Source organism: Astyanax mexicanus, chromosome 1 (genome assembly GCF_023375975.1).
Source record: "Astyanax mexicanus isolate ESR-SI-001 chromosome 1, AstMex3_surface, whole genome shotgun sequence".
NCBI classification, from domain to species: Eukaryota; Metazoa; Chordata; class Actinopteri; order Characiformes; family Acestrorhamphidae; genus Astyanax; species Astyanax mexicanus.
This window is the reverse complement of record NC_064408.1, coordinates 5027501-5049629: the sequence shown is the minus strand read 5'-3', so window position 1 is coordinate 5049629 and position 22129 is coordinate 5027501. Positions and strand designations below refer to the sequence as shown.

Genomic DNA, 22129 nt, shown 5'->3' with positions numbered 1-22129 from the left:
TTGCCGCGACCTTGAGGCCTTCAAACTCAATTTGAGTGTCCTCTATTCAATATAACTATATCGGAGAGTGTGGTTTTATTTGGACCTTTATTACTTGTTAATAATACATAAGCTTGGAGGGCCGTCAGGAGGATATTGAGCGATCACCTCGGGGAGGAACCTATTTTGGTATATTCTCTCTTTCTTTTTTTTTCAGTTTTTCAGAGCATGGGGAAAGCGCTATCCTTGTCCAAGCCTTTGGTAGTGTCCTCAATTTTGTTGGAGCCATCAGGGTCATCCTACCAAATTACCAAATTAGTGAATGATCTATTTAAAAAAACGACCTCATATTCTCCTGATCTCCTTATAAAACAAAAAAAAGGTAAATCAATGAGGACACATCTCCTACACTGACATTATCAATGTTTTAAATTATTTTTATTTTATTTTTCCTACATTGTAAATGAATACCCTTGTAAAAAATAAAAGTGTGTTATGCATATATCTTTAAAAGTATACTTAACATGAAAAAAGTACATACTTTTAACATTTTTAATACGTACTTAAATAATACTAAATGTACTTTTTTGAGGTATAGTATATTTCAATTGTAATTAAGCTATATTTAAACACAACATAAAAGCATTAAAGTGTGCTTTTAAGTGCTTTTTTGTGTAACTTCTGCAAACTTAAGTATATGTATTTTATACATCATTTTTAATACACTTAAAGTATACAGTAAATGTACTACTTTGTGTATTGATGCACATATTGTGTGTACACCTTACCAAAAAAAAAAAAACTTTATGCAGTATTTAATGCCGCAATTTTTTTTTCTAACAAAACTTAGAATTTAAAGCGAATTGCTAAAAAATACATTTTCTGAAAATACAGAGAAAGTATATTTAATGTGTATTTTCATGAAGTATATTAAATTGAAAGTGCACTTTTTGTATTCTTTACCTAATTTGAACATACTTTTAATGCTCTTAAGTATACTTCCTTTTCATGACGGAACACATAAGGAAACGTAGTAACTTAAAAGTGTTAAACAAACCAGGTAGACTTGTTAACTCTTGCTTTTCATTTTCTGGACCGTCCTGATGAGTGCCAGTTCCATCATCATATCAATTTTGATTGTCTTGTTTGCTGCTGGACTTGAGGATACTTTCCAAGACCTCAAAATTCTTCTTTTTTGATTGACTGACCTTAATTTTTATTTAAAGTCATGTTTTCTTTACTTACTTGAGTAGTTGTTGCTTCTCATAACCTGGATTAGAACATTATTTAAATATTCACTATTCACTGTATACCTGTAACTCTACCTCTTCACTACTTTACTTTAACTGATGATACTTTAACACTTTATTAAGAGACACGAAATTCAAGTAATTAACTCTTGAAGAGTTCAGCACAGCTGTTAACTGAAAGCCTGAATTCCAGGTGACTCTACCTCATAAAACTGTCTGAGAAAATGCAGCAGAGATCATACAAATCTGATCATCTAACCAAAAGGTGCTATTTAAAAAAAAATACAAAATACAAACCATATTCTGGTTAGTTTAACACTTTTCTGTTTTCTAAATAATTACGTGTTTTTTTTTTCTTAGTTTGGATGACTTTAGTATTAATCCATTTAATAAAAAAACACTGAATTTAAGGTTTATCCAAATGTGTTTGAGAGCATCAGTTGTAAAGCTGTGAGGAGGTAAAGTTGGTTTACATATTATGGCAAGAACTACTCAACTAAGTGAAGATAAATTGACTTTTATATAAAAAAAAAAATAATGAAGGTCAGTCAATCAGAAAAAAACAATTATAAGGTATTTAAAAACATCCTCAAGTGCAGCACTAAATAAGACAATCAAAAAAGTGATATGATGATGGAACTGGCACTCATCAGGAACGTCAAAGGAAAGGAAAAGCAGGAGTTTCCTCTGTTGTACAGGATAAGTTTATTAGAGTTACCAGCCTCAGAAAACTCAAGTTAACAGCTGTTTAAATAGGATCTCCGGTTGATTTGGTGTTTTACAGAGACTCTAAGACTCTGAGGTCAGTGGCTGAACTGCACTTAGCAGGGCATTATTACACATGTTATAAAGTGACATATGTCATTGCGAAGATTGTTATTATTGTAAAAATGTCTTTATTTTATTACATTATTTTTTAAATGTTGTCCATCTTGCTGCCTCCTGGTGTTGCAGTTCTGTTAGCCAATCAGAGACGGGCGATATGTTTGCATGTATGAATATTCATGAGCAAAAGCCAAAATCATATAGTTTCTCCCTGTGCACTCCTTCACCGGACTAAAGCAGCGTTATACCGGATCACCGGAGCTTTTTTTTTTTTTTTCACATTCATTCATACTAGAGACACAACTAGACATTTTATAAAATTAATGAAAAATGTCTTTATTTTATTACTTTATTTTCTAACTGTTGTCCGTCTTGCTGTCTCCTGGTGTCACAGTGCTGTTAGCAAATCAGAGGCGATATGTTTTTGCATGTATGCATGAATATTCATGAGCAAGAGATGAAATCCTTGATGAATTGTTTTTGCCCGCCCACTCCTCCACTGGACTAAAGCAGTGTTATACTGGATTTTCTTTTATTCATACTGAAGACCACAAATACATGAATTAAATATCATTATAAAATTAATTAAAAAACAATGGAATGAGATTTTTAACTCGTGTGGTGTTCGGGTCTGTGGGACCCGTTTTCATTTTTCATCAAATGATACAAAAAAAATATTTTTTCTAACTCAAACTCATTGGCATTGGCTCATTTTTTGTGAAAAACATACCCCCCCCCCCCCCCCACACACACACATTTATATTACATACAGTATGTTTGGCCAAGGGCTAATAAACATTGCTTCATTTGTAAATTTGAAACTAAACAAATTTTCTACTCATATCTTGAGTTTAATTCATTTTCTTTTACATTTTATTAAAAAAAACTAATAAAAAAGAGTAGCACTTTTTGAAAGAAATGTAACATAAGAAAGGTAAAGGGCAAATATTAACCATGTAAGCTGTTTAAATTGCTTGCAATTTAGGTGAAGCAAGCATGTGTAAAGCATTTTAATGTAGAATTGCTTAATTTTGCTGAATTAAATACAAGTAACAAAGTAAACGAGTAACAAAAATATGAACACCACACAAGGGTTAATCACTTTTAAGTTACTACATGATTCCTTATGTGTTCCTTCATAGTCTGGATTAGTCTGGATCACTTCAGTATTCATTTGTAATGTAGAAAAAAATTAAAATAATAAAAATGAATACATTAAATGAGGAAACGTGTCCAAGTGTTTGACTGGTTGCGAGTGTAGCGAGAGCACAGCTTTCTCTTCACCCTCACGGAGCTTTCTGATGGTTGCCGGCTTTGTGGATCCGAGCGGAGGGCTAAAATTGACTGTTGCGATTAACTGCGAGGAGCCATCCCTCCTCCGACAGAAGGCGTCGCGGCCTGTGAATAATTCATGGCGGCTTTATTGCAGATTGGCTGAAAGAAGTTAACATGCGCGCTCTCTCCGCCGCAGCAGAAACGAAGGTGACTCACGTAAAAAAAAAACGGCGCCAGCGCGAGAAAAGCAGCTGATTAATTAAATTTAGGATCCTCGTTTTATTTAAGAGTGTACTCCTCCTTCATTGTGCTGGAATAAATAGCCTGTGAACTCTCGGAGGGTGAGGGGTGGCTGGGGTGGATGTGAGGATGGGGGGTGGATGGGGGGCTTAAGTGTTTAAGAAAAGGGGCCAATCCTATTTCACCCTATTTCACCCTTTGCCCACTATCACTTACCCCTACATGAAAAATAGGAATCCCATAAAAGGAAGCGTGGGATTGTAGTTTTATTTGGTAGGAAGATAAAAATGACCAAGAATAGTAAATTATTTATATTTGGACTGATATGGGAAATTCTTGGGTCATACAGTGGTATGAAAAAAGTATGGGCACCCCTATATATATATATGATTTATAAAGAAATATATATATATATATATATATATATATATATATATATATATATATATGTGTATGATTTCCCTTTATAAATCATATGCTAAGCGCTAATGCTAAGCTCTAATTATTGAAATACAAAATTGGTTTGGTAAACGCACGCGCCACAAACAGAGTCGCTTGACATATGCTAAAGCACATTTGGACAGGCCAGCTTCATTTTGGAATACAGTGGCTTGCAAAAGTATTCATACCCTTTGAACGTTCACACATTTGGTCACCTTACAACCATAAACATAAATGTATTTTATTGAGATTTCAAGTGACAGAAGTGGAATGAAAATGATACGTGGTTTTAAAAATGTATCTATTGGAAATCTCAAAAGTATTCAGCCCTCATTTACTGTAAAACCCCTAAATAAAATCCAGTGTAAACAACTGCCTTCAGTAGTCCCTGAATAAGTTAATAGGGTTAATCCAGCTGTGTGTAATTTAGTCTCTTTAGTATAAATACAGCTGTTCTCTGAAGGCCTCAGTGGTTTGTTAGAGAACACTAGTGAACAAACAGCATCATGAAAACTGAGTAACTCACCAGACCAGACAGGTCAGAGAGTTCCACAATGCATCATCCAAAAAATAGAAAAAGTCATGGCTGTTCCATCTTATTTTTTAAATAAACGAGGCACATTCCCAGAAAAGACTCGGGCCCAATCCCATTTCCCTTGTTTTTGAGTGTAACCCTTACACTTGGAACAGAGTCATAAGGGCAAGGGTGAAATCCTCGCCCCTAAGAATTGGAACAAACATTTATGCACCCGATACGCCATCAGGAGCCCTAAAGTTCAGTAACCTAACTGCTGCTGCTGGTTAACTATTTTTCCTAGGGTTTAGTGGCTTTTTAAGTAGTGCAGAAATAGGATATTCTCCACACATTCTCTATTTGGGACAATACAGAATAATGGCCATACGCTCTTCTTCCAACGGCCAGCATGTGGTTTTGTATTGTCTTTTGGGGAAAAAAAATGCCTAAACATACCTGAAAAAGTTAAATGCATTGAATTATGTCGATATAACCACGTCCTCTCATAGCTCAGCTTTAACCCTTGTGTGGTGTTCATATTTTTGTTACTCGTTTACTTTGTTACTTGTATTTAATTCAGCATAATTAAGCAATTTTACATTAAAATGCTTTACACATGCTCGCTTCACCTAAATTGCAAGCAATGTAAACAGCTTACATGGTTAATATTTGCCCTTTACCTTTCTTATGTTACATTTCTTTTAAAAAGTGCTACTCTTTTTTTTATTAGTTTTTTAATAAAATGTAAAAGAAAATGAATTAAACTCAAGATATGAGTAGAAAATTTGTTCAGTTTCAAATTTACAAATGAAGCAATGTTTATTAGCCCTTGGCCAAACATACTGTATGTAATATAAATGTGTGTGTGTGTGTGGGGGGGGGGGTGTACAGTGTGTGTTTATCGAAAATGTGTTTTGATATATGTTTTTCACAAAAAATGAGCCAATGCCAATGAGTTTGAGTTAGAAAAAATATTTCTTAGTATCATTTGATGAAAAATTAAAACAGGTCCCACAGACCCGAACACCACACAAGGGTTAATAAGAAAGGGTGCCACTTGAAAACGAGAGGTAGGGCTAAACATTAGAAATAGGACTGTGCCGAGGTCTCCACACTGCAGAAGTGCAGGACGGAGGAGAGAAAGCTGGAAAAGCCTGCTGGCGTCATCCTCTTTCCGCTTTCTTTGTACTTTAGCGAATAAAAGAGTTTAAATGCAGCGCGAGAGCGGCTCGGCTCAGGCCTGCCAGCAGAGACCACAAGAGCTGATCTGTCTTCATCAGCGGCCGCGGTATTGAAGCCACCGGCGCAGGTCCGTCCTTTCATTCACAATCAATCGATGCAGATGACTTCAAACATCCCTGTGTCCAATTAGTGGACAGGGGGGGGGTGGGGAGTGGGGAGTGTGTAAACAGTCAGTCAAAGGGAAGGTTGTGTTACACTGCCTGCTGTGTACACTGTGTTTTTAACTGCGTTTCTCCATCGATTGGGACATTTCTCTGATTATTATTAACATTTTTTATCCATAACTGTTGATGTTGGCGCTAATCAAGGTACAACCACACATGGATCCAGTAAATTATCTTCAGGGACTTCAGGGTCTTACATTATTATTACTTAATTGTGTCATTTCAGCATTTTTTCATTAATTTTATAAAATGTCTAGTTGTGTCTCTAGTATGAATGAATGTGAAAAAAAAAAAAAAAAAAAAAAAAAAGCTCCGGTGATCCGGTATAACGCTGCTTTAGTCCGGGGAAGGAGTGCACAGGGAGAAACTATAGGATTTTGGCTCTTGCTCATGAATATTCATACATGCAAACATATCACCCACCTCTGATTGGCTAACAGCACTGCAACACCAGGAGGAAGCGAGAAGGACAACGTTTAGTAATAAAATAAAGACATAAAAAGTAATAAAATAAAGATATTTGTACACTAATAACAGTCTTTGCAATGCCATATGTTAATTTACAACATTACTCTAAGTGCAGTGCAGCCTTTTCTGACCTAGTCTTAGAGTCTCTGTAAAACACCAAATCCACCGGAGATCCTATTTAAACCTATAGTTACTTAAACACACAGAGGTGGGTAGTCCAGATCCATGGTGGTGTATTTTTACTAATTTTAACTAGTGTAAACAGAACTGATCTAAACATACACCTACCTATCTCAATTGTACTTGGCTGGTGGTGTTTTTCCTCCATAGACTAATTCTAACCATTTGTTTCTTAGCTCTGAATTACTGGGTAAAGTATATATAGAACACTGATGTGTTATTCACACAAATAACACAGGAATGAACTGCATGCTGTTCCTAGCGCTGTTATTTAGCTCCTATCTGACGAGACGGCGCCGTTGCCCGGTTTCAGCTTTGCCTGTGGGCGGTCCCGAGCCGAGGTGGGCGGGGTCATGAATACTAATTTACGGGTTGATGTAGACACGGTGCTTTTCCTGATCGACTTGTTTATTTTTTACTAGCTGCTAAAGACAATGGAGGTTGAGAAAGACTCAGATAGACCTACTGTATTTCACTAATAACAAGAAAAAGAGGATTTTAGTGGAAGAAGATCTTTAACAAGGTCCTGCAACCAGTTGTCCAATTTTTTTTTTAACACTCCCAACCACCCCTACCACACATGCATCTGCAGGAACTCCATTAAGAACCTCTACAACTCCATGCTGAGATGTACAGTGGCATTTAAAATGTATTTGACCCTACATATTTATTTTGTTTTCGCTTTTTTTGTCATACTGATATTGTTTCTATTAAATAAACTTTAATATCAGACAACTATATCCTAAATAAAAATAAAAAAAAACTTATTAAATGATAATTTTATTTATTAAATAAAAAAAGACTATCCAAACCAATCTAGTCCTGCAAAATAAACTGCAATCCTGATAACTGATAAGAAGCCTTTAACATTTTGTTCCATTATTCTTTACAGAATTTTTATAATCTTTTAATTCAGACACATTGGAGGATTTTCTAGAATAAAAGTCCTGTTTAAGATCATCCACAACATCTCAATCTTCCAGACTTTAACTAGACCTTTAACTCCAAAACCTTCATTTAGTTTTTAGTGTTTAATCCATTCAGAGACAGTGAACGTTAGAGGTTTGTGAGCTTTGGGTCATTGTCCTGCTGCAGAACCCAAGTAAAGTACTCCTGAGCTTGAGGTCAGTAAGGAACAGATGGCCGGATTCTGATTCTCCTTTAGGATTTTCTGTTAAACAGCAGAATTCCTGCTTCCATCTATTACAGCAAGTTAAAGTCCAGCAGCTCCAGACCATCATCACACACACACTACCACCACCATGTTTTACGTTTTACGTTCAGTATGATGTTCTTATTCTGAAATTATGTGTTTTACAGTTTTGAGCCAGATGTAACGGGAATTATAGCTTTTATTCTGAGCACACACATAGTAACAGACTCTCTTTAGCGAACTCTGTGTTGTATAACCACTCACAGTGCTGTAGAGCTTTCAAAGCTAAAATATCACTGTTTCTCCCTCGAAAATAAAAGATAAGAGAAAACGATGACCCCCGAAAGTAATGATGCGCTGCTGAAAACACCTGAAAGAAGCTTCAATTTAGCACTTTGTGCCAAGACCCTCAAAAATAACACAAACAAGCACAAAGAAAAACATTAGACTGGCTGAACAATACTATTATATTACAAGAGAACAAAAAATCAGAAATATATCCACTGAAATAAAGTGGCCAGAGAGTGGAAAAACAAGGTATTATAACAGTAGTAGGTGGTTCCAATAAAGTGGCCACCAGTGTGTGGAAGCACAAGGTAGCATAGTAGGTGTTTCTAATAAAGTGGCCACCAGTGTGTGGAAGCACAAGGTAGCATAGTAGGTGTTTCTAATAAAGTGGCCACCAGTGTGTGGAAGCACAAGGTAGCATAGTAGGTGTTTCTAATAAAGTGGCCACCAGTGTGTGGAAGCACAAGGTAGCATAGTAGGTGTTTCTAATAAAGTGGTCAACAGTGACTGGAAGCACGAAGTAGTAAAGTAGTAGGTGTTTCCAATAAAGTGGCCACCAGTGTGTGGAAGCACAAGGTAGCATAGTAGGTGGTTCCAATAAAGTGGCCACCAGTGTGTGGAAGCACAAGGTAGCATAGTAGGTGTTTCTAATAAAGTGGCCACCAGTGTGTGGAAGCACAAGGTAGCATAGTAGGTGTTTCTAATAAAGTGGCCACCAGTGTGTGGAAGCACAAGGTAGCATAGTAGGTGTTTCTAATAAAGTGGTCAACAGTGACTGGAAGCACGAAGTAGTAAAGTAGTAGGTGTTTCCAATAAAGTGGCCACCAGTGAATGGAAACGCAAAGTAGAGGTATAGTAGTAGGTGTTTCCAATAAAGTGGCCACCAGTAAGTGGAAGCACAAAGTAGTAGTACTAATAGTAGGTGTTTCCAATAAAGTGGCCAGTGAGTGGAAGCACAAGGTATAATAATAGTAGTAGGTTAGTAGGTGTTTCCAATAAAGTGGCCACCAGTAAGTGGAAGCACAAAGTAGTAGTACTAGTAGTAGGTGTTTCTAATAAAGTGGCCACCAGTGATTGGAAGCACAAGGTAGTATAGTAATTTTGTAGGTGTTTCCAATAAAGTGGCCAACAGTGAGTGTAAGCACAAAGTAGTAGTAGTATTAGGTGTTTCTAATAAAGTGGCCACCAGTGAGTAAAAAACACAAGGTAGTATAGTAGTAGTAGTAGTAGTAGTAGTAGGTGTTTCCAATAAAGTGACCACAAGTGAGCGGAAGTACAAGGTAGTAGTATAGTAGTAGGTGTTTCCACTAAAGTGGCCAGTCAGTGAGTGGAAACACAAGGTAGTAGTATAGTAGTGGTAGGTGTTTCCAATAAAGTGGCCAGTGATTTAAAGCACAAGGTATTATATTAGTAGGTGTTTCCAATAAAGTGGCCACCAGTAAGTGGAAGCACAAGGTAGTATAGTAGTAGTATTAGGTGTTTCCAATAAAGTGGCCAATGATTTAAAGCACAAGGTATTATGATAATAGATGTTTCCAATAAAGTGGCCACCAGTGAGTGGAATCACAAGATACAAGTAAAGTATTAGGTGTTTCCAATAAAGTGGCCACTGAGTGACTTGAAGCACAAGGTAGCATAAGGTCATATAGTAGTAGGTGTTTCCAATAAAGAGTAGTGGGTGTTTCCAATAAAGTGGCCAGTGATTTAAAAGCATAAGGTATTTTGTTAGTAGGTGTTTCCAATAAAGTGTCCGGCAGAAGTTTAAGCTTACCAGAGTTCTCAAAGTCCTTGTATGAAGCTGCCCAGGACTCAGCCATGCCTCGCAGTGTGTTCTCCATGATCTGCAGGTCGGTGGTTGGACAGTTGCATTGTGGGAAATCCTCGGAGCAGCGACAGATGCACTGGTTGTTGCGGCAGACGTATTCACCCTCGCCGTTGCACATGATGTAGCTCAGAGCAGACTGTACGAACTTCTCCTGCAGGTATTCTGGGAAAATCACCTGGAGACCTGCCGAAACACACACACACACACACACACACACACACTCCGAATCAATGTACTGAAGCTATTAACGAGAACCGAGGAAATTATTGACTTGCCATCACACAGTGCCCTGCAGAAAGTGTGCAAGTGTTGGCGAGAACAGAAAATCCCAGACAAAAGTAAACTCAGCAAGTGAGGAAAAGCTGAAGCAACACCAACAAAAACAAGTCCATGCAGTGTTACTTACACTGCGCACCATTAATAACATAAAAAAAAACAAAGATCTACGCATGCAAACTGTTTCTAAACGAACATTTGTGAAAAAAATGGGTCTCAGGCTTTCAGGAGCTCAGTGAACTCCAGCACTGTGGTACCGTCATAGGATGCAGCACACCAGTGCACCAAGCCTAGTTGTGAAATTTCACTACTCACTACTAAACATTCCACAGTCAACTGTCAGTTAATTTTTTGGTTCGTTTTCTGAGCTACAACTGTACACTTTCGCTGCATTTATTTGTTTGGCTCGTTTTCTGCGCTACAACTGTACACTTTCGCCGCTTTTCATTTGTTTGGCTCGTTTTCTGCTCTACAACTGTACACTCTTGACGCTTTTCAACCGTTTAGTTCGTTTTCTGAGCTACAACTGTACACTCTCGCCGCTTTTCATTTGTTTGGTTCGTTTTCTGAGCTACAACTGTACACTTTCGCCGCATTTATTTGTTTGGCTCGTTTTCTGCGCTACAACTGTACACTTTCGCCGCTTTTCATTTGTTTGGCTCGTTTTCTGCTCTACAACTGTACACTCTTGACGCTTTTCAACCGTTTAGTTCGTTTTCTGAGCTACAACTGTACACTCTCGCCGCTTTTCATTTGTTTGGTTCATTTTCTGAGCTACAACTGTACACTTTCGCCGCTTTTCATTTGTTTGGCTCGTTTTCTGCTCTACAACTGTACACTCTTGACGCTTTTCAACCGTTTAGTTCGTTTTCTGAGCTACAACTGTATACTCTTGACGCTTTTCAACTGTTTGGCTCGTTTTCTGAGCTACAACTGTATACTCTTGACGCTTTTCAACTGTTTGGTTAGTTTTCTGAGCTACAACTGTATACTCTTGAGGCTTTTCAACTGTTTGGTTAGTTTTCTGAGCTACAACTGTACACTCTCAACGCTTTTCAACTGTTTGGTTAGTTTTCTGAGCTACAACTGTACACTCTTGACGCTTTTCAACTGTTTGGCTCGTTTTCTGAGCTACAACTGTACACTCTTGACGCTTTTCAACTGTTTGGCTTGTTTTCTGAGCTACAACTGTACACTCTTGACGCTTTTCAACTGTTTGGTTCGTTTTCTGAGCTACAACTGTACACTCTCGACGCTTTTCAACTGTTTGGCTTGTTTTCTGAGCTACAACTGTACACTCTTGACGCTTTTCTTTTGTTTGGCTCGTTTTCTGAGCTACAACTGTATACTCTTGACACTTTTCAACTGTTTGGTTCGTTTTCTGAGCTACAACTGTACACTCTTGACACTTTTCAACTGTTTGGTTCGTTTTCTGAGCTACAACTGTACACTCTCGACGCTTTTCAACTGTTTGGCTTGTTTTCTGAGCTACAACTGTACACTCTTGACGCTTTTCTTTTGTTTGGCACGTTTTCTGAGCTACAACTGTACACTCTTGACACTTTTCAACTGTTTGGTTCGTTTTCTGAGCTACAACTGTACACTCTTGACGCTTTTCAACTGTTTGGCTCGTTCTCTGAGCTACAACTGTACACTCTCGACGATTTTCAACTGTTTGGCTCGTTCTCTGAGCTACAACTGTACACTTTCGCCGCTTTTCATTTGTTTGACTCGTTTTCTGCTCTACAACTGTACACTCTTGACGCTTTTTAACCCTTTGGTTCGTTCTCTGAGCTACAACTGTACACTTTGGCCGCTTTTCATTTGTTTGACTCGTTTTCTGCTCTACAACTGTACACTCTTGACGCTTTTCAACCGTTTAGTTCGTTTTCTGAGCTACAACTGTACACTCTTGACGCTTTTCAACCGTTTGGTTCGTTTTCTGAGCTACAACTGTACATTCTCTCCGCTTTTCAACTGTTTGGCTTGTTTTCTGAGCTACAACTGTACACTCTTGACACTTTTCAACTGTTTGGTTCGTTTTCTGCTCTACAACTGTACACTCTTGACGCTTTTCAACCGTTTGGTTCGTTTTCTGAGCTACAACTGTACATTCTCTCCGCTTTTCAACTGTTTGGCTTGTTTTCTGAGCTACAACTGTATACTCGACGCTTTTCAGCTGTTTGGCTCGTTTTCTGAGCTACAACTGTATACTCTTGACACTTTTCAACTGTTTGGTTAGTTTTCTGAGCTACAACTGTATACTCGACGCTTTTCAACTGTTTGGCTCGTTTTCTGAGCTACAACTGTATACTCTTGACACTTTTCAACTGTTTGGTTAGTTTTCTGAGCTACAACTGTATACTCTTGACGCTTTTCAACTGTTTAGTTAGTTTTCTGAGCTACAACTGTACACTCTCGCCGCTTTTCATTTGTTTGGTTCGTTTTCTGAGCTACAACTGTACACTCTCAACGATTTTCAACTGTTTGGCTCGTTCTCTGAGCTACAACTGTACACTTTCGCCGCTTTTCATTTGTTTGGCTCGTTTTCTGCTCTACAACTGTACACTCTTGACGCTTTTCAACCGTTTGGTTCGTTTTCTGAGCTACAACTGTACATTCTCTCCGCTTTTCAACTGTTTGGCTTGTTTTCTGAGCTACAACTGTATACTCGACGCTTTTCAACTGTTTGGCTCGTTTTCTGAGCTACAACTGTATACTCTTGACACTTTTCAACTGTTTGGTTAGTTTTCTGAGCTACAACTGTATACTCTTGATGCTTTTCAACTGTTTGGTTCGTTTTCTGAGCTACAACTGTATACTCTTGACGCTTTTCAACTGTTTAGTTAGTTTTCTGAGCTACAACTGTACACTCTCGCCGCTTTTCATTTGTTTGGTTCGTTTTCTGAGCTACAACTGTACACTATTGACGCTTTTCAACTGTTTGGTTCGTTTTTTGAGCTACAACTGTACACTCTTGACGATTTTCAACTGTTTGGCTCGTTCTCTGAGCTACAACTGTACACTTTTGCCGCTTTTCATTTGTTTGGCTCGTTTTCTGCTCTTCAACTGTACACTCTCGACGCTTTTCAACTGTTTGGTTCATTTTCTGAGCTACAACTGTACACTCTCGACGCTTTTCAACTGTTTGGCTTGTTTTCTGAGCTACAACTGTACACTCTTGACGCTTTTCTTTTGTTTGGCTCGTTTTCTGAGCTACAACTGTATACTCTTGACGCTTTTCAACTGTTTGGTTCGGTTTCTGAGCTACAACTGTACACTCTTGACGCTTTTCAACTGTTTGGTTCGTTTTCTGTGCTACAACTGTACACTCTTGACGCTTTTCAACTGTTTGGTTCGGTTTCTGAGCTACAACTGTACACTCTTGATGCTTTTCAACTGTTTGGTTCGTTTTCTGAGCTACAACTGTACACTCTTGACGCTTTTCAACTGTTTGGTTCGTTTTCTGAGCTACAACTGTACACTCTCGACGCTTTTCAACTGTTTGGCTTGTTTTCTGAGCTACAACTGTACACTCTTGACGCTTTTCTTTTGTTTGGCTCGTTTTCTGAGCTACAACTGTATACTCTTGACACTTTTCAACTGTTTGGTTCGTTTTCTGAGCTACAACTGTACACTCTTGACGCTTTTCAACTGTTTGGTTCGTTTTCTGAGCTACAACTGTACACTCTCGACGCTTTTCAACTGTTTGGCTTGTTTTCTGAGCTACAACTGTACACTCTTGACGCTTTTCTTTTGTTTGGCTCGTTTTCTGAGCTACAACTGTATACTCTTGACACTTTTCAACTGTTTGGTTCGTTTTCTGAGCTACAACTGTACACTCTTGACGCTTTTCAACTGTTTGGCTCGTTCTCTGAGCTACAACTGTACACTCTCGACGATTTTCAACTGTTTGGCTCGTTCTCTGAGCTACAACTGTACACTTTCGCCGCTTTTCATTTGTTTGACTCGTTTTCTGCTCTACAACTGTACACTCTTGACGCTTTTTAACCCTTTGGTTCGTTCTCTGAGCTACAACTGTACACTTTGGCCGCTTTTCATTTGTTTGACTCGTTTTCTGCTCTACAACTGTACACTCTTGACGCTTTTCAACCGTTTAGTTCGTTTTCTGAGCTACAACTGTACACTCTTGATGCTTTTCAACCGTTTGGTTCGTTTTCTGAGCTACAACTGTACATTCTCTCCGCTTTTCAACTGTTTGGCTTGTTTTCTGAGCTACAACTGTACACTCTTGACACTTTTCAACTGTTTGGTTCGTTTTCTGCTCTACAACTGTACACTCTTGACGCTTTTCAACCGTTTGGTTCGTTTTCTGAGCTACAACTGTACATTCTCTCCGCTTTTCAACTGTTTGGCTTGTTTTCTGAGCTACAACTGTATACTCGACGCTTTTCAACTGTTTGGCTCGTTTTCTGAGCTACAACTGTATACTCTTGACACTTTTCAACTGTTTGGTTAGTTTTCTGAGCTACAACTGTATACTCGACGCTTTTCAACTGTTTGGCTCGTTTTCTGAGCTACAACTGTATACTCTTGACACTTTTCAACTGTTTGGTTAGTTTTCTGAGCTACAACTGTATACTCTTGACGCTTTTCAACTGTTTAGTTAGTTTTCTGAGCTACAACTGTACACTCTCGCCGCTTTTCATTTGTTTGGTTCGTTTTCTGAGCTACAACTGTACACTCTCAACGATTTTCAACTGTTTGGCTCGTTCTCTGAGCTACAACTGTACACTTTCGCCGCTTTTCATTTGTTTGGCTCGTTTTCTGCTCTACAACTGTACACTCTTGACGCTTTTCAACCGTTTGGTTCGTTTTCTGAGCTACAACTGTACATTCTCTCCGCTTTTCAACTGTTTGGCTTGTTTTCTGAGCTACAACTGTATACTCGACGCTTTTCAACTGTTTGGCTCGTTTTCTGAGCTACAACTGTATACTCTTGACACTTTTCAACTGTTTGGTTAGTTTTCTGAGCTACAACTGTATACTCTTGACGCTTTTCAACTGTTTAGTTAGTTTTCTGAGCTACAACTGTACACTCTCGCCGCTTTTCATTTGTTTGGTTCGTTTTCTGAGCTACAACTGTACACTATTGACGCTTTTCAACTGTTTGGTTCGTTTTTTGAGCTACAACTGTACACTCTTGACGATTTTCAACTGTTTGGCTCGTTCTCTGAGCTACAACTGTACACTTTTGCCGCTTTTCAAAAAAAAAATTGTCTTTTTGGCTTTGACCTTGCCATGTTGAGCTGCTTGTATTGTAAAGCAACCATCCTCAAATGGTAAAAATCATGTAATTTAGGGCAGGACCAATATACAGCTCTGGAAAAATATAAGAGACCACTTAAAATGATGAGTTTCTTTGATTTTACTAAATTAAAAACCTCTGGAATATAATCAAGAGGAAGATGGATGATCACAAGCCATCAAACCAAGCTGAACTTAAAGTTATCCAAAAGCAGTGTGTAAGATTGGTGGAGGAGAACATGATGCCAAGATGCATGAAAACTGTGACTGTGACTAAAAACCACCAGGGTATTCCACCAAATATTAATTTCTGAACTCTTAAAACTTTTTGAATATTAAATTGTTTTCTTTGCATTATTTTAGGTCTGAAAGCTCTGTGTCTTTTATTTCATCCATTTCTCATTTTCTGCAAATAAATGCTCTAAATGACAATATTTTTATTTGGTATTTGGAAGATATGTTGTCTATATATATATATATATATATACATACTGTTTATCCACTCCCTATATACAACAAGTGTTATGCTGCACTTTAGTGGCTCACATTCACTTTATGTTTCAGCTTCTACTTTATGTGGCTCTGTATCAAATATAGCACTCGCTTTCTCTTTCTCTTACACCACGTTGCACCATATCTGGCTGTCCATTACCGTAGACTGTACATTATATTTTCTGTTTGAAGGCGTGTGCCTGTGAAAGTGCCCCAGTTTATAGCTGTACTCTGCCACTGTATCTAAAACGCTTCTTGCACAAATGCTGTATTGAGTGCTGAACTGTTTACTGTGCCAATTCATCTTCTTTTTATTTTCTCTATTTTTTTTTTTACTTTTTCATTTCTCTGCATATAACCCAGCCGGCTGTAGATAAGACCAACAGAACACTGCAGACGCCTCACACGCCTGAATGCTGTATATATAAAATACATCATCTGAAAAACATCAGCTAATTAGCAGGGTACTGTATGTATTAGCTGACATTGTACTGTACTCTATAAATATTAGCTAATTAAGGACAAAGTTTCAGAAGACTTAAAGCTAAAAGTCTAGTAGTTTAAGCACTGCAATGTAAAGTTAAATATCTGAACACATAAGCTAATTAATAAAGCTCTTGGACATCAGTTTATATTAAACAAAAATAGTTTTTAGAAATACATGCAAAATGTTGGAAACACACAGACAAATACGTTACGTTTTTTTATGTTAGGCTCCCAATAAAACGTTAAACAGTCGACAACTGGACAATGCTTTGAACTCTCCTATAAATCTTAATAAACCCTCTATAGATCGTAATAAACCCTGTGTAAATCTTAAGAAATCCATCTACATATATATATATATATATATATATATATATATATATATATATATATATATATATATATAAACCCCTATAGCTCTTGATAAATCCCTATAGAACTTAATATAACTTATATGGATCTTAATACCCTTCTATTGATCTTAATAATCCCGTATAGACCTTAATAAACCCTATATAGATCTGAATAAACCTTCTATAGGTCTTTATAAACATTATATATATTTATAAACCCCTATAGACCTTTAAAAAATCCTATATATCTTAATTAACCTTTTATAGATCTCAGTGACCCTCTATAGGTCTTAGGCAACCTTTTATAGATCCTAATAAACCTCTATAGAGCTTAATATACCTTTTATATTTCTTAATACACACTATATAGATCTTAATATATCCCTTTATATCTTAATAAGCCCCTCTAGATCTCAATACCCCCTATAGATCTTAATAAACACTCTATAGGTCTTAGTAAACACCTATAGATCTTAATAAACCTTCCATAGAGCTTAATATTTCCTCTACAGGTCTTTAAAAAATCATATATATCCTAATAAACCTTTTATAGATTTTAATAAACCCCTATATATCTTAAAAACCCTCAATAGGTCCAAATAAACCCCTATAGATCTTAGTAAACACTTTACAGATCTTAATAAACACTCTATGTGTCTTAATAAAACCCTTTAGATCTTAAAAACCCTCTATAGTTCTTAATAAACCCCTATAGAGCTTTATAAACCCCATATAGATCGTAATAACCAACAACAGATCTTAACAACCCCCTATAGATCTTAATAAACATTCTATAGGTCTTAATAAATCCTTATAGATGTTAATAAACCCCTACATATCTGAATAAACCTTCCATAGATCTTAATAAACACGCTATAGGTCTTTATAAACCCTCTATAGGTCTTAATAAACCCCTATAGAGCTTTATAAACCCCATATAGCTCTTAATAACCTACTACAGATCTTAATAACCCTCTATAGATCTTAATAAACATTCTATAGGTCTTAATAAATCCTCATAGATGTTAATAAACCCCTATATATCTGAATAAACCTTCCATAGATCTTAATAAACACGCTATAGGTCTTTATAAACCCTCTATAGGTCTTAATAAACCCCTATAGAGCTTTATGAACCTCATATAGATCTTAATGACCTACTACAGATCTTAATAACTCCCTATAGATCTTAATAAACATTCTATAGGTCTTAATAAATCCTTATAGATGTTAATAAACCCCTATATATCTGAATAAACCTTCCATAGATCTTAATATTTCCTCTGTATGTCTTTAAAAAAAGCCTATAGATCCTAATTAACCTTCTATAGATTTTAATAAACCCCTATATATTTTAAAACACCTCTGTAGATCCTAGAAACGCTCTACACATCTTAATAAACCCTATAGATCTTAGTAAACACTCTACAGGTCTTAATAAACACTCTTAATGTCTTTAAAATACCCTTTAGATCTTAATAACCCTCTATAGGTCTTAATAAACCCCTATAGATCTTAATAAACATTTTATGGGTCTTAATAAATCATTTTCGATGTTAATAAACCCCTATATATCTTAATAAACCTTCTATAGATCTTAATAAACCATCTATAGGTATTTATAAACCCTCTATAGGTCTTAATAAACCCCTATAGAGCTTTATAAACACCATATAGATCTTAATGACCTACTACAGATCTTAATAACCCTCTATAGATCTTAATAAACCTTCCATAGATCTTAATAAACCATCTATAGGTATTTATAAACCCTCTATAGGTCTTAATAAACCCCTATAGAGCTTTATAAACACCATATAGATCTTAATGACCTACTACAGATCTTAATAACCCTCTATAGATCTTAATAAACCTTCCATAGATCTTAATAAACACGCTATAGGTCTTTATGAACCCCTATAGTTGTCCCTACAGTATATTTACTATGGTGCTGTCTCTATAGGGGTATTTATTCTGCAGTGGTGTAAATGAGGTCAGAGTGCTGTGTGATGTGGGCTGTGTTCTGCAGTCCAGCCGTCAGGCTGTGGGAGAGCGTAAAGCTGATATTAGAAGTTCTGCCCCAGGTCCATTTGACTTTGAACCGTCCCCCACGAGTGGGAGGGCTTTACATAATGGGATAAAACCCGGCCGTGATTGATGTATTCTGTCCCGATCTGTTTCGGCTTATTTACCAGGGCAGACATAATATCCCCGCTCGTATGCGTGAGTGTGTGTGAGAGAGTGTGTGTGTGTGTGAGCGTAAGGATGGAGAGAAAAAACGGTAAATATTTGTTCCTGAGAGAAAAAGAGAGAGAGATAGAAAGAGAGAGAGAGATAATGCTCCAACATATAAAAGCTTATTTACTATCCAGCCACACAGCTAGAACCTTAAAGAACCAACTATATAATACGACACACTCTGTATTTATAGTGTATTTACAGCCTTAAACTGCATATTTATGTTATTATTAAAAGCCAATATATAAGTGCAAAAAAATTATCTGATTAATCACAGTTAATAACATTAATTCTAAAAAAAAAAAATAAGACACAAGTTTTTATAGTGGATATTTAAATGCAAACAATAGAATGAATGTAAGAAATGTAAATGCAATTATATGTATATATTTAGTGGTGTTAATATATTAAAATACTAGTATATATTTGTATGTTTGAGGGGAGATAAAGCTGTGGACATGGGGCGCTGGAATAAATAAAAAATGCATGATAAATTGAATTAAAAAGAGAGGAAACTTTAACTTTTTTTAACTTTATTATAAACAACATCTCAGCTTGGTTTGTAAAGATTTCTGAATTACATCTTAATTATCTGAGTATAAAAAGCGTTTTTCACACCTGTAGTTTAAAAGTTTCTAGTTTCTATGATCTGGATCAGTTGATGAGTTTGTTTATTTGTAGCTTCAGTTTCTTCCTCTGTTTGGTTTGTTTTCACACAGGCATAAAAACACCTAAACACACCAAAATGCAAACGCACCAATAAACCACGCGAGCACATCGTCTCCTCTGATTGGTCAGAGCTATCTATTGCAGGAGGATGAAAGTAAATATAGTAAGAAGATTCTGTGTTTCAGTGTGTATATATGTGTATTTATAGCAGTGTGAAGCTGCTGTAACACAGAATACTAAAAACTGGCTGCTGCACTTTTAAACACAGTGTTTTTTAATGGCAGTGAGCAGTGAACACAGCAAATACTGTGCTCTTAGTGTGTAAACAGCATGGAGCAGCAGCAGAGACCGCGTTTAGTATATTTGATAGCTGGGTAGGATCCAGCTGAGACCAGATCACGTTCTCACCACAAGCGAATGGCAACAAATATGTGTCAGTTCATCTTATATATATATTAACAGTCAGGAAGTTATAAGGAGTGTTTCACGTTGGACTCTTCTAAAAACCACAGCTGGGATTCTTTTAACTTGCGCTTTCTAAAGCTGGCAACTGAATGAAATTATCCCATGCAACAGAGGAAACTCTTGCTCTTTCTTTCCTGGGGCGGTCCTGATGAGTGCCAGTTTCATCACCATAGCGGTTTTGATGGTGTTTGCGGTGACTGCACTTGAAAATACTTTTAAAGATCTTGCATTTTTTTCTTAGTTGAGTAGTTCTTGCTTCTCATAATCTGGATTCGAACATTACTCAAGTAGAGCTATTATTCACTGTATACCTGTAACTCTACCTCTTCACTACTTTACTTTAACTGATGCTCTCAAACACTTTATTAAGAGACAAGAAATTCAAGAAGAATAAACTCTTGATGAGTTCAGCACAGCTGTTAACTGAAAGCCTGAATACCAGGTGACTCTACCTCATAAAACTGCCTGAGAAAATCCAGTCAAAATGGGCAAAACTGTGATCTAAGCAAGAAGAGCAATTTTTTTTGAAGAATGTAAATATAAAACATATTCTGGTTTGTTTAGCCCTTTTTTGTTATTAAATAATTTCACATGTTTTACCCCATAGTTTAAATGAATTTAGTATTAATCTACAATGCAGAACATTTTAAAATAACGACAAAGCACGTCATTTAAGGCTAACTTTGACTGGTCCTGTTTATTTAAAATGAGCAAAGATACATTTTACACAACCATATTGATAAATATAGTGTATCAGTAGAAATGTATATAGAATAGCCTTGGGAATACAAGCACAGTAACATAAATGGAGGCAGTGTAGCCCCTACATAATGGTATTTCACAACTATGGGTATTAAAATAGTGTAACAATGGAAATGAGTGTAGAATAGTACTGAAAATAGGTATAGAGTAACAACAGGGAAAAATGTGTTGCATTTTAATCATGTAAGGAAATTATCGTAGCATACTAATTAGCTGATGTTAAGTATTAATAGAAATAAGTATTGAATCTAAACTAATCTAAGCAAAAATCTAAAATATAAAACATATTTTGGTTTGTTGAACACTTTTTTATTTTACTAAATAATTCCATACGTTTTTCTTCATAGTTTCGATATCTTTAGTATTAATCTACAATGCAGACCATTTTAAAATAACAAGAAAACTCTGACTGTTACTGTTATATATATATATTTTTTTTTTTTATATTGTTACTTACATTGCTTGCATTTTCTTTTAATGGAATTCAGTGTAAAATGATTTTATTCCAATCAATTCTGGAGCATCTCTATTGGTCCATTCAACACAAACCCTTCACACACTGTACTGGACAGTTGCTGTGTTGCGAAAGCTGTTTTTTTGTTGGCAGAAATGTTAAATAAAATATGATTTTAAATACATAAACACATTTGGTGTAATCTCAAAAGCAGTAAACTGGAACTGCTCTGAAATTTCCAATCACAGCAGTTAAGACCAATGACCAGCAGCAGCGCTGAGCAGTAATCACAGCCAATTAAAAGCAGCAGGAGGTCAGCATGAGGACAGAATAAATATATAAATAAAGAATATTACAATAAAAGCTTTTATAAACGCAGAGCTGACCTCCTGGGTGTATCAGAAACCTGGAAACTGCAGATCTGTGGACTGTAGGACCTGCAGAGCTACAGCTCGTTATATTCACGTATTACTGTCCTTTATTTAACCCACTGATTCCAGACCAGTCGAGACACTCCTCATTCCTGTTACAGAATATCTGATAATAGTATGCAAATCTGTCTGTCTGTCTATCTGTCGCTCTATCAGTCTGACTCTCCTGTCATATGTCTCTCTATCTAGCTACGTGTCTGTCTGCCTGTCAATATATCTGTCTCTTTTGCATACTACATGCGAGCTTATCATAACATATCTATAGTTACATACTACAGCTTATAATAACGTATCTATCTATCTATCTATCTATCTATCTATCTATCTATCTATCTATCTATCTATGTATCTATCTATCAGTCTGTCTGTCTGACTTTCGTGCACTCTCTCT

At 36.6% G+C, this 22129-nt stretch overlaps 1 protein-coding gene across 2 annotated transcripts in view; it reads right to left on the bottom strand.

Moving 5' to 3' along the window:
- The window catches only part of brinp1 (bone morphogenetic protein/retinoic acid inducible neural-specific 1), a 396883-nt gene that overhangs the window by 31871 nt on the left and 342883 nt on the right, over positions 1-22129 (bottom strand). For both annotated transcript variants that reach the window (XM_049465879.1, XM_049465880.1), the window contains exon 6: positions 9791-10027. In XM_049465879.1, coding sequence (XP_049321836.1) covers positions 9791-10027 — 237 coding nt within the window. The remainder of the gene's footprint in view (positions 1-9790; positions 10028-22129) is intronic.